The sequence below is a fragment of the Mesocricetus auratus genome, unplaced genomic scaffold (assembly GCF_017639785.1).
Source record: "Mesocricetus auratus isolate SY011 unplaced genomic scaffold, BCM_Maur_2.0 Super-Scaffold_6730, whole genome shotgun sequence".
Taxonomy (NCBI): Eukaryota; Metazoa; Chordata; class Mammalia; order Rodentia; family Cricetidae; genus Mesocricetus; species Mesocricetus auratus.
In genome coordinates, this window is record NW_024429184.1 from 1,088,075 (window position 1) to 1,101,863 (window position 13,789).

A 13,789-nucleotide genomic window follows, 5' to 3' on the forward strand; every position below is an offset into this window, starting at 1 on the left:
ATTTTAAATGCCAGAAATATTAAGAACAATTTTATAAGATGAGTAACTTCTGAGATATAACTCCTTAAGTGCTCATGATGTTGGAACCCCCCTGGCATAATTCATTGTTCCAATTGCTTTTTGTTTTGTTCAGTAGATTTGTTGAATTTCCAGTAGTCTGTTGGCCTGCTAGCTTTATTATACTATAATCGCTTTATTCCAAGTGAACTAACTGTTCTAACTTCAGACCTTTTATTTTCTAAGTAAGAGAATGGATATAATTTCCCAAGTCTTTCTCTATTTCTTTTCTAATAGGTTTAAAAACTTTTAATGCCAACCCACAATAATATTGCTTTTTAAAGATGTATTTTTATTTTATGCATATAGGTGTTTTGTTCAAGTGCCTGTCTGTGCACCAGTGCCTTTGGAGGTCAAAACAGGGCTTCGGGTCCCTTGGAATTGGAGTCACAGACAGTTGTGACAGGTGGGTGCTGGTACTCAAACCTGGGTCCTCAGCAAGAGCAGCCAGCGCTCTTAACTGCTGAGTCATCTCTCCAGCCCTCTCTCTCTCTTTTTTTTTTTTTTTTTTTGATTTTACGAGACAGGGTTTCTCTGTTTTGGAGGCTGTCGGTCGAGCCTGGCCTCGAACTCACAGAGATCCACCTGCCTCTACCTCCCGAGTGCTGGGATTAAAGGCGTGCGCCACCAACGCCCGGCTTCTATCTCTTCTTTACAGACTTTTGGCCGTAGTTAAATTCCAAAATCACTTTAGAAACACAATTACCCTGGATAAAATACTGTGTCAGTCTTTGCCACTCCAGCTCTTTTCAACAAAATTATCATATTAAACTTGAACTCACCAACTTGTATGAATTAAATGAAAGAGAAAGTTCAGGAAATTATATAAAAATATACATTATTTCCATATTATATTTTCAAGCACAAAAGTAAATGTTACTTTATACTTTTCACTTTTATCGTTTAGGGCCTTTTGAAAAATAAGTGAACCAAATATTTGTGGTTAAGAGAGATTTTTCTCCTCTTGGCTTTGCTATGTTACCAACATTTAACTTTTGTATTTCTAGATATTGAGCTGTGTGACTTTAAAGGGAAGAGCTATGTTTTCAGCACTCAAATACTATGCAATAGACTATTTACATGAGGTATGATGTTACTGGCTTGCTATCCATTTCCTAAGAATTCTTGTGTTATATGTATCTTAGTGTGTGATAATTTTCAGTAATCCACAGGTTACTCTTTAGTTGCTTGCAGAGTCATTAATTACCTTAGGTTTTTATAGCAATTAAATAGTGTGTGTGTGTGTGTGTGTGTGTGTGTGTGTGTGTGTGTGTGTGTGTGTGTGTACATACTCTCAGCATTGGTGTTAGTAAGTGCCTTTAACCCCTGAGCCATTTCAGCAGCCCCGGTTTCAACTTTTTTGTTTTGTTTTGTTTTTGTTTTTTGAGACAGGGTTTCTCTGTGTAGCCTGTGTAGTCCTGGAACTCACTTTGTAAACCAGGCTGACCTCGAACTTGCAGAGATCTGTCTGCCTATGCCTCCTGAGTGCTGGGATTAAAGGCATGTGCCATCATGCCCCCGCCTTAGTTTCAACTTTTAACATTTCTTTAAAAGTCCACTTTGACTTTTAAATGAAAATAATTGAATCACAAAATAAGTCTGAAACTACCTGAAGAAACAAATGAGACTCTCGGCAAATTTGGAGGGTGTTTATTAACATTCCAAAGTGGCCTTCCTTTAAGAGACCTGGGAAACCGTGGCACATGTCTGTAATCTCAGTACTTGGAAAGCTAAAACAGCAAGGTAAGTTTCAAGTCACCTGGGGCTATATAGTAATACCCATCTCCAAAAAGAAAAAGAAAAAAAGAGCACACGGATAAAAAGAATGGGCACAAAAGTAATCTTAGTCATTGATAAATCAGAAACTTTGTCCATCTAATGGATTATGTCATTTGATCAGTGTTAAGCACCCACACGGCAAATACTATTACTCTACAGGTTTCACAGCTTCACAGTTAGCCAAATAATGTCAAGAAAAGCTAAGTATCTTGGGAAAATGTCAGAGGTGAATTTCAAGTTAAGATATATTGTCTATAACTGTATTTGCAGGAGATAGAGGTCGTGTAATAGTTCATTGTTCTTATGATCTTAAATGACAAGTTAAAATTTCATTTTCATCATTATATTAACCTGTCCCATCTACCAGTGCAAAAATATTACAGTAAACTAAAACTGTTATATTTTATAGGATTAAGAAATATATAGTCATCTTCAGATTTATTCTGTCATAACTGAGAAACACAAATATGTAGCTATAACATATGCTTGGGTTATTGCAAAAAGGCAGATACTGAAAAGTCCTCAAAGATTTGTTCTTATTTGTGGTGCCGTAGTAATGCTGGCATATTACCCTTCATGATGTGATGCTGAGAACTGCCAAATCTTGCAGAAGATGTGAGACTTTACAAAGTTGATGAAGGTGTATTGACAGCCACTCAACTATATAAAGAGCTGGCAAAGTAAAATTGCTTAACAGACAATAGAAAGGAAATGATCTGAATATCCAAGGAGTCAGACATGTCTTACTAATTCATGTCTTCACAAATTATCTCCTTTACGATCAAAGAAAACTAATGCCATCTGTGTCATCCAATATAGTTTATGAGAAAATTATCTCAGAAGCAATTGTAAACAAAATTTATTAGATGTAAATTATTTCTAACAATTTTCTTTTTTAGATGAAGTACTAGTCAAGGTTTTTTTTCTTTCCTATTTGCATGTATCTTTGGTCCTCATTTTATTTAGGTCAGATTAAATGATCTATTATACCATTTATTCTTGGATAATGAAAACCTCTTATTTAACATAACACCTTAAACAACATAAAACATAAACAAAAAATCCTATAATTTTTCCAGGTACATGGAATAATAAATTCCATGGGAAGTTGGAGCCACTGGAGAAGACTTCATGGAGGAGGTGCTGCTTTAGCTGAGAAAGACAGCTATAGAACAGCAGCGTTTTCTTTTTTTTTTTCTCCACAGATTAGACTGCAGTGTTGTGACCACTGAGTGTTAAGGTGGGATGTGGGATGCTAGAGGAGAGACTAGTCTATTTGCCACAAAGTCATGGGAGTTAATGTTGGGAAGATGAGGAGGAGTCAAAGTAGAGCTTGAGTCACAGGTATACTCAAGTAACCTCCTTTCTGTGTTGCTTGTTTGAGACAGGACAAGCAAGTACCAGCTGGCTTGATACTCAGTGTATAGCCCACAATGCCCTCAAACTAAGAATCCTCCTGCCTCAGCCTTCTTCGGGCTGAGATTACAAGAGGCACCACTATGATCACCTTTAATGCCCATTTAAAGGAGAGTTTTCTTATGTTTATTTTTAGACAGTTGCATTATACTGGTCAATAGAAGAAAAAAACACATTGCTAAGTGATGTAATACTTCTTTTTTTGGTCAAGTGTACATATACTTTAGCCTACCATAGAAAAAAATATTTGTAAGGCAACTTGCTGATATTATTCTCAGTTACATGGTTCTTTGACATTTTTATGACAAATGTATCAGTTTTAAAGAAAAGTTATATCAACTTTGACAATAATCTTAATATTAGTAAATGGTATATATTAAAATTATTTTACATTTTCATGCAGAACACAGTTAAAGAAAGGCTTTACAGAGATGCTTTATTGCTTCAGATCCCTTCATGTTTAAATCAAGATAAAAATTTTATTGACGATAAATATAGGCGTCCATGGACAAGAGGTATGTTTTTATGTCTTACAAGTTATTTCTGAGTTCACTGTAGTAAATTAAGAAAATTATGTTATGTGACTTAGTAAAGAAAAGGAAGAGATCTGAGATATGAACAAATTTTGTGTGTCTAAGGCATTGTAGAATATAATATGAACTTTGCTTGCCTATTTATTTTATAAAAACAATAGACTGAATGCTTATGTGCCCTCAAAACCACATGTTAAACTTAAGTCCCATTGTGATTATATTTGGAAGAAAGGACATGAAACTGGAGATTAATGTCCTTGTATAAGATATCCCAAGCACCTCCCTTTCCTTTTTGTCTTGAGGATATAACAAATGAAGTAGAAGAGAATCTCCATCAGATACTGAATCTGCTGGTGTCTTGTTACTGAACTTCCTAACCTACAATTCTGTGGGAAGTAAATGTTCTCAGTTTGAGTCACTTAATCTCTAGTATTTGTGGTATAGCAGCTCAAAGTGGCTAATAAAATTGCAAATATGAGAAACCATTGGACAATTTTAAGAAAAGAAATGAGAGAGCCTAAAAGGTATTTCAGAAAAGGCAATTCTGGTTGTCTAAAAAATGGGAAGGGTTGGGATCTGGGAGTCAAAAGTAGAAACACAAAAGTAGACAGCTCAGTTGGTAAGGATGTTTGTTGCCAAATCTGACAGCCTGAATTTGATCCTTGGGACCCAGGTGATGGGAGATAAGAACTGACTCTGACCTCTACACATGTCATAGCCTTGGAGTTTAGGAAGAAGAGAATGGATTGGGCAACACTTAAGAAATGCTTGTATGATATAAAAGCTTTTTTTGATACAATAAATAAAGACCCAAGGACTGACATTGGGGTTCAAGCTTCAAGCTGAAGATCAGAGAAGCAAAGCAACTGGCCACTAACTCTTACCTCTACCTTAGCTCAGACAAAAAGAGTGATATTCAGACTGTTCCAACTTCACTGCTCCTCAGATTCAATCAGACTGCTATATTCTCCTCATTGTGGTTAGAGACTAATCCTGAGACTGACTACTGAAAACCCTGCTCCTATGTTTTATACCTCTCTAGTGCTGGGATTAAAGGCATGAGCTCTGTTACTCTTTTAGAGTGATTCCATCTCCTGTAGCTCTGGGTGGCCTTGAACTAACAGGTCTGACTACCTCTTAATCCTGAGTCATGGGATTAAAGGTGTATGCTACCAATGCATAGTTTCTATAGCTAACTAGTGTGGCTGGCTTTGCAAACTGATCTCCAGTGGCTTCATTAGATCATAAACAATATATCACCATACTTTTGGGGGGGGGTTGAGACAGGGTTTCTTTGTGTAGCTTTGGAGCCTATCCTGGAACTCACCCTGTAGAAAAGGCTGGCCTCAAACTCACAGATATCTGCCTATCTCTGCCTTCCAAGTGCCGGGATTAAAGGCGTGTGCCACCACTGCCCAGCAAAACCTTTTTTTTTTTTTTGAATACCTTGAAAAGAGCAGTAGGACTTCCAGTAATAAAAGTACTGCCTGTCTGAAGTAAAATTTAAAAATGAGGTAGTACTCAATTCAAATTGGTGGTGACCACCTGCACTCAAGGGGCAGGAGAAGATGAGTCTTTAGAGCGTGCAATGTCTCCAGAACAACTGAAAAGGGACAGGCCTCATCGGAAGATGCTTTTGAAAAGTGGTCTCGTTAAATTGACAAAAAAAAAAAAAAAAAAAGATGGTGGAGTGGGACCTTGCATGTGGTAGAGAGAAGAGAAACTAGAGGCAGCAACAGGGAAGGATGGGGGAGCGCATCTTGTTCAGTGGGGTCAGTCCTAGTCCAGCAAGGAAGCTCAGGCCACTGGGGCTAAGCCCACAGCAAGGAGCCACCACTGCTGCAGCTCACACTGCTTGCCCTGATGGGGGCCAGGGAGGAGGGGTGAGGGCAGGGAGGCCTGCAGTGGCCTGGGGCTAGAGTGCATCTGCCCCCAGATGGGCTGCTCAACTGCAAGGTCATCCTGGCTCTGAGTGACAGCAGGATATCAGAGATGGGTCTTAGCAATAGTTGTGTTTACCGGAAACCTTGAACCAGACCAATGACTCCTTGCAATAATGCATGGAAAGCTGCTTGGGCAAAAAACACTTCCTGCATGACACACAGCAGTTTGCAGTGCCACTTTAAGGGATGAATGTGCGATGGAGAGGTGGGGATGAGGGTGGAATGCAGTGGCATGTATGAAGAGAGGCAAACTAGAGATGCAGCAGCAGCAGCAGGGACAGGTGTGAGAATACCATTGCGGGGTCAGCAGGTGGGGCTGGCAGTGTAGTGTGCAGCAGCCTGAAACTCATGCAGCCTCTGGCCCTGAATGTGCTGCCCAGCCACAAGATCACCTGACTCTGAGCAGCTGCAAAATGCCTGAGATGAAGAACATTTCATTGTTTTGGATTAAGCCTACTTGAAAGACCTCCATCGTCCATGCTGGAGACTACACTGGTGTCGGCGGTCACACTGGGCTAGTGTCCATGATTCGTGTTGCTATGGTCCTGAGTTGCTGCCAGAGGCCATGTGGATGTCTGTGGTCTGGCTCCTACCAGCAGCCATGTTGGCGGCTGTGGCCAGTGCAGCCACCTGAGACCTCTATCGTATTTTTCTGTGAGGCATGGATGAAGATGTAACATCTTCAGAGTAACAAAACTGGGAAGAAGTAACACTGAGTGAAACTCTGTCAGGGATACTATTTTTGGAAGAACGTGCAGTTGCATAATTGCATATTCTGGGGTAATATGGGGTCCCTCTTCTTAAGGAATCAAGGATCTAATCTGAGAAGTAATCTATAGATGCATAAAATTTCAGTAAAAAGCTGTATACAATTAAATAACAGAGTTCTACTGGCCATATTATGGACCTTCAAGGAGAGAACATCAGGATGAACAGGAATGCTTAACGAAGACTTAGCAGGGTTATCTGGGAGCATAGTGGTGTCTAAGCAAAGAGAAGCTGGGAAAGGAGGGTGTTATTGGTATATTCAGACGATACTTTCTTGACAATGATTGAGTTTGGGGGAAGCAGACTATAATGATGAGAATCAAGTATCACTTTGGAAAAGTAATTATATGTGTGAACAAGTAAAGGTAACTCCATAATGAAAACAATGGATATTTGGCTTTCTTATGTTAAGAATAAAAGGACGTTTTAGAAGTTGATGTTGACTGTTCATTTTGGCCTCAGCTATTTCAGTTCCGGAGATGACAGATAATTCGGTCTTGGAACAGTGGCCAGCAAGGTTCTGTGTGGAGGACATTCCTGAGAAGTATGTATCCTTAATCCCACATCCCCTTTATCTATAGAAGGCAGTAAATTCTTCTTCTTAATCCTTAATCCCTTTACCTTCTCACACATTTTCTACTTCAGTCTGAAAAAATAAAACAAACCCTCATTGCAAGCACAAAGAAGAGGCTAGTTGGAAGTTATGTATAGCCTCTTTTCACCCTCCCCTCCTTTACCACAGTTTCATTATTATTCTCTTCACTGACATTACAAAAGATATGCAGAAATTAACTAGTGGCATTATACTTTTAGTCAATATATCTATCTTCTGAGCAAAGCTTGTTATTTTAGTATTAAACTTCCTTTAGTAAAAATTTAGACGTAAGACCACTTTCTGGTATATTTATCAACATTATTTACTATTAGTTCAGTTACCATTCAAATATTTGCATATTTGTGTATGACTATAGGACACAAAACAAAAAAAAGATACAGTTACACCTTCAAGAAACAAAACGGGGCAGAAACTGGCAAGCGAATCATTGCAGTCTCCGTGCAAAGCACACGGCAGAAGTAGGTGCAACGATAGGGAAGACGGCGCTGTTTGCAGTGTCAGTGCAGAAACCACACTTCTCAGTACCAACCCAAAGAAGCCATTGCTTACTTCATATGGAATGGGCATCAGACTTTTGTTATTATTCATACTTTCAAGTTTTTACAATTTAAATGTCTCTTAATTCCAATAAAAATAAACAGCAAAACCCCCACCACATTAAATTGTGTCTACACTCTTGATTAAGTGAACCCAAATATTCTGTTTGCATCATCTAGGAATTTACTAGTCAAGTTAAGAATATGATATAAACACTTAGAAAAATTAACTTGTCAAAATAGAAGATGAGTAATGTGAGCTCTGCGATAGGACATAAGGCCAGTAGGACATGTTGACCACAGTCCCCTGAGCAGTGAGGAAACTGGAAGGTGCAGTGTATTCAGTTCTGTGCACTGTGAGTTAAGAGATGAAAAACTCAAGTGCTAACAGCTTACCCCTCACTCACTTTCATCATTGGTGTGCTGACAATGGACCAGTGCGTCTTGTATATGTGGATCTCCTGAGAATCTCAGTAAAATGCAACTTGTGATGAGCCAGTGTGTGTTGGGGCCTGAGATTCTACATTTTAAAAACTGTCCTAGGAGGAGTGGGGGGGGCAGAGGGTTTGGAAGGAAAGGAGGAAGGAGGGGGAACTGGGATTGGAATGTAAAAAATTAATGTTAAAAATGAACAACAACAAAAAAGAGCAGAGGGAAATAAATTCATAAATGCTTAACTGGTAAAAACCAAACAAACAAAAACCCCAAAAAGCTGTCCCTAGATGTTCATGCTGCTGGTCTAAGGATGGCTGAGATCTTTGTTCAGTTAACATGGTAGGCCTATGCATTTAAAGTAGGAGAGATCAACTTCACAAAAAGGCAGGAGTTGAGCTTGGGCTTGGCATTGAGGACATGCCTCCTTGACAGGAAATATTTGGGTCAGAGAATAAAACATGCCTGAAGGCATGGCAGGGAGTGGGGTGGGCAGTCACCAACCTAGCAAGAGCTGCAGCTATAGGGACAGACTGTCCAATAAACACAGCTGTAGTTTTGATTTACATTTTCCTGATGGCTACTTATCTTAGGCATTTTTTCATGTAGTTGGCCATTAGTGTGCATTTATAGAATGTCTAGTTGAGTTTTTAGCTTATTTTTCTAAATTGGGTCTTGATTGCAGAACAGAATATAATAGTTTGGATAATGATATTGAGGAGCAGACATTGAATATAAATAAAGTACAAGGGCAGTTTGGCAGTATGTGGTTTGTATCCAGATTTCATTTATTTTTATCCTAAATAATAGTCCAATAGTCTACTGTGTGGATATGTCACATTTTACTTACCCATCCATTAATAAGGACATTAAGGTTGTTTGTGCTTCTTGCAATTATGAGTAATTCTGCTGTTAACATTCATATACACATTTTTGTGTAAACAGTTATCTAGGATTGGAATTACTGGGTCATACAGTAACTCATGTTTAACTGTTTGAGGAACTGCCAGGTATGCTATTTATACTCCCACAAAGTGTGATAAAGCTTACAATTTATTCATATCCTTGCTAATACTTTATCATATAGTTAAGAGGATAACACAAAAATAACTATAGGGTTGAGATCAGCAGGAAGTCATTGCCTCCCCACCTTAAAGAAACATAACCTTTAGTGGATGTGTACTGTCACTTCCAAACTGGTTCAGCAGAGAAGGGTTCCAGAGGAGTAATGTTCCAACCTGTTTCTCTCCTACCTCTGATCTCCCACCAAGACTTTCTGGTGGTTGATCTCAGCTAGAAACCAGAGGGACAAAAGCCTACTTTTAAGTGTTCTGTGTATATTCCAAGATACAAATCCTCCATCAGGTATGTGGCTTGCAAATACATTTGTCCTGTGGCTTGTCTTTTCTCTTTCCTGATGGTATCTTTTGGAGCATACTTTGAAACTTTAATATAATTCAACTTGAGTATTTTTGTCATCATGAGTGAATTTAAAAATTATATATAAGAAAAATTTACATGCTGTAACATCCTAAGAATCTTCTCTTCTTCTAAGAATTTGCACTACTCTCAAGCTCCCTATTGGCTTTCCAATGCAGAATAGTTGGTCTTGAAACCTATACACAGAAACAACAAAAATGGACTCAGCATAGTGTGTGTGTGTAACAAACATATTCAAAGAAAAAGAGGCTATTAACCTGAGAGTTGGGGACATGAGAGGAGCTGGTGTGTGGAAAGGGAGAGGAAGTGATATACTTGTATTTCAATTAAAAACATTTTTGAAAAAACAAATCAGATTATGAAATACCCTACCTCTAACCCACAAATAGTATCCCAAACAGACCACAATCCTAATTACTTACCATGTCTTACAAAGCCCACAGGGAATTGGCCTCTGCCTGTCTGACTACTCTATTCCAGTTACTCTGACCTTACTCTTTTTTCTTAGAATCTACCAAGTTTGTTTCCTGCCTCAGGACTTTATGGCTCACTTCCCATCATTATTCAGGTAGCTGCCAAAATAGCTCCTCCATGAGCCTTTCATGGGCTGCATTCTCTAAGCATACCAACCTTATGGGTGTTACTTGATGTCTGCCTATCTTGCTATGCTAGAAATATTTCGGCTTTCACCAGCGGCATTATTTATTGAGTTGATCATCTTCCCTTGAGCGGATGAGCTTTGTGGGAACAAGACTTTGTTTCCTAGTGCAGTGCTAGTACCAAGATTAGAGTCATTACATTGTAGTATTTGACAAACATTTTAAAGGAATTAATGAATGGGGTGAGCAAAAAAAAAGAATGATAATCAAAAACATTGCCAATAGGAGATCTCAAAAATGCCAGTATTTATGGGTTAGGCGAAGGAGGAGGTTCCAGAGGAAAGAGACAAATACTGCTGGGAAAGGAGAAACAAGGAGGACCAGGAAAAATTGATCTTCATGTCATTGGTATCAAGAGAGTTAACTGGGTGTTTTACCAAGTACTGATTGTGCCAGTGACACTTTTTTTAAGACACTAAACTAAATTCAGAAGTCAATGAAGGTCCACATATAAAACAATATTCTCAATAAGTAATACAGATATGGCGTTGTTAAACTATTCTTGTATCTTATATTTTCTTCCAAAGTAAAGAAGTAATTTTAGAGAGTTTTTTCTTTGATTTTTCCCTTTTATTGAAAATGGATTTTTTCACATACTATATTCTTATTATGAATTCCCTTCCCTCTACTCTTCCCAATTCCTCTCACCCTCCCCTCCCATCCAGCTCTACCTGCTTGCTTTCTCTCATTAGAAGACAAGCAGGCTTCTAAGGGATTATATTAAAATAAGACAAAACATAAACTAGCACATTGGGATTGAATAAAACAAACGGAATACAAGTCCAAGAGAAGGCACAAGAAACAGAAACCCTCTTGTTCACACATTCAGGAATTCCACAAAAACACTAAATGGGAAGCCATAATATATATGGATATATATATCCATATATATAGAGAGTATACATATATGTTATATATGGTAAAAAAGAGATGACTATATATAATAAAAATAAGATTAAAAAATTTAAAAAAGAAAAAACCTTGACATGATATTGCAAGACAATGAACCTCCAAAGATGCCAGTGAGTTTGTTTCCTGTTGGCCTTCTACTGCTGGGTATGCAGCCTACCCCTTAAGAGTGGTTTGTTTTCCTAGTGAGACTCCCTTAGGGCAAACTCAATTTTCAGTTGCAAATGGTTATAAATTGGAGACTACTTTCAGATTGGGGATGGGGAAAGGCATCCACTTCTCATTTCAGCTGTAGGGCCCCATCTGTCACGGATCCATGCAAGCCCTGTGCAGGCTGCCTCAGTCTCTGCATCCATATGCTCATTGATATGCTGATTTACCTGGCTTTTTTGTTTGTCTTCCATCCTTTCTGGCTCATACACTCTTTCTGCCTTCTCTTCCACAGAGTTCACTGAGCCCTGAGAGGAGGGATTTGATGCAGACACCTGTTTAGTTCCAAAGTCTCCCACTCTCTGCCTAATGCCTATCTGTGGGTCTCTGTATTTGTTCCCATCTGCTGCAGAGAAAGCTTCTCTAGTGATCTAGCAATGGCTAAACAAAGCACTGATCTATGAGTGTAGCAGAATGCCATTAGGAGGCACTTTTTTTTTTTATGGAGATGAGTTTTATTGTAGATACAAGGGAGAAAGCAGGCAGAGGGAAGAATCCAGGCTGGTCATGGTTGGCAGACTCAACCAGACCATGAGAGGAGATGGGGAGGGAGAGCAAGAGAGGAGCTGCCTACTAAGAGAGGTGGCCTGGGCCAAGAGACCAGCATCCATTAGGAGGCACTTTATGGCCGTGCTTTTGTTTTTAGAATAATAGTATTTGGTTTTATCCTAGGTTCCAGGGATGTCTAGGTTCAGGTTTTTGGTCACTCAAGCAGTATTGGGTGTGGGTTCCATCGTGTGGAGTGGGACCTAAGTCAAATCAGATATCGGTTGGATACTCCATCTAGCTATGTACCACCGTTGCACTAGCAAATGTTTCAGGCAGGACCTGCAGCAAAGAGTTTGTGGCTCGGTTGGTGTTTACATTTCTCCTTTGGTAATGTGCAGAATACCTTTCTATACCAAAGACTTTACAGTTGTGCATAGGCACCAGCCCAACTTCCCCGTGTTCAATGGGTTGGGTAGGTGTTGTCTTCAAAAAATGAGGCCTTGCTGTCAGTTTGTGGAGAGCAACCTATCATCTTGGAAACAGCCTGGGTTGTTTGGAGATTCACATGGAACCCCTTTGGCCAACAACTCAATTATGTGTAACCCAGTCCTAGAACTGGAAGCTTCATTTGGTGACAAGAGATAGCGAGATGTGGCTTTGCCTCCTCTATTACTTGGTGATTTCAGTTACATCACCTTAATATATTTTAGGAAGCTTATACTATATTGTTGCTAAACTGCCCCTCAAATGGCTCTTAATTTTAGCTATCTCTCCTTGTATTTCCTCCCTCATCCCTCTTTTTCCCCCTTCCCTTTCCCACTTAATCTCATTCCAGCCTCCATTTCACCCATCCACAATTGTCTATTCTATTTCCCAGTCCCCTACTGTAAGCCTAACCTTTGTGGTTCTAAAGATTGTAGCTTAGTTATTATTGACTTAATGGCTAATATTCACATAGAAGCAAATACCTACACTGTATTTGTCTTTCTGGGTCTGGGTGACCTCACTCAGGACGATTTCTTCATGTCCTATCCATTTACCTGTGGTTTCCAGTTTCTGGCTGCTATGAATAGAGCAGCAATGAGCATGGTTGAGCAAGTGTTTCTGTGGTGGGATGGCATTTCATGTGTCCTTTGGGTAGATGCCCAAGAGTGATACAGCTGGATCTTGAGGTAGATCAATTTCCATCTTCCTGAGGAAACTACCACACTGGCTTGCGAAGTGTCTGTACAAGTTTACACTCCCATCAGTCATGGATGAGTATTTCCCTTGCTCCACAGCCTCACCAACATGAGCTGTCACTTGTATTATTGACCTTAGCCATTCTGATGAGTGTAAGATGAAGCCTCCAAGTAGATTTGATTTACATTGCAAGTATGTCCTTATGGTTCTTTGGATTTCCAAGGTGTATAATTTTGTTAATTTGGATATCCTGTCTCTGCTTTTTAATTAATTTGGATAAAGGTTTGTCTGTATTAACAAATTTCTCCAAGAACCAACTCTTTGTTTCATTGTATTTTCTTTTTCTTGTGTGTTTCTATTTTACTGACTTAAGCCCATAGTTTGATTATTTCTTACTGTCTACTCCTTTGGGGTATGATTTCTTTTTGTCCTAGAGCTTCCAGGTGTGCAGCTAAGTTACTATGAGATCTCTCCCATATATATATAAATATATATAATTCTTGCCTCTTAAAACTGTTTTCATTGTGTCCTTTAAGTTTGTGTCCTTCAAGTGTATTCATTTTCATTCAATCCTAGGAAGTCTTCACTTTCATAATTTCTGTCTCAACCAGTTTTTCATTCAGTAGTAAGTTGTTCAGTTTCCATGAATTTGTAAGCATTCTGTTTCTATTGTTTATATCCAGCATGTGTGTTCAATTTTGGAGACAGTTCTATGAAGTACTGAGAAGAAGGTGTACTTTTGTGTTTGGGTGAAATGTTCTGTAAATAAGTGGTGATTGAAGGTTTTACTGAGTATAGTAGTATGGTCTGACATCTGTGG

At 38.9% G+C, this 13,789-nt stretch overlaps 1 protein-coding gene across 1 annotated transcript in view; it reads left to right on the forward strand.

Annotated features, from left to right (window-relative positions):
- The first annotated feature begins 1,068 nt into the window (after nucleotides 1-1,068).
- The window catches only part of Shoc1 (shortage in chiasmata 1), a 76,497-nt gene continuing 63,776 nt past the window's right edge, over nucleotides 1,069-13,789 (forward strand). Inside the window, exons 1-3 of the mRNA XM_021235938.2 lie at nucleotides 1,069-1,142; nucleotides 3,656-3,767; nucleotides 6,959-7,040. Of these exons, the coding sequence (XP_021091597.2) occupies nucleotides 1,098-1,142; nucleotides 3,656-3,767; nucleotides 6,959-7,040 (239 nt within the window). The 5' untranslated portion in view covers nucleotides 1,069-1,097. The remainder of the gene's footprint in view (nucleotides 1,143-3,655; nucleotides 3,768-6,958; nucleotides 7,041-13,789) is intronic.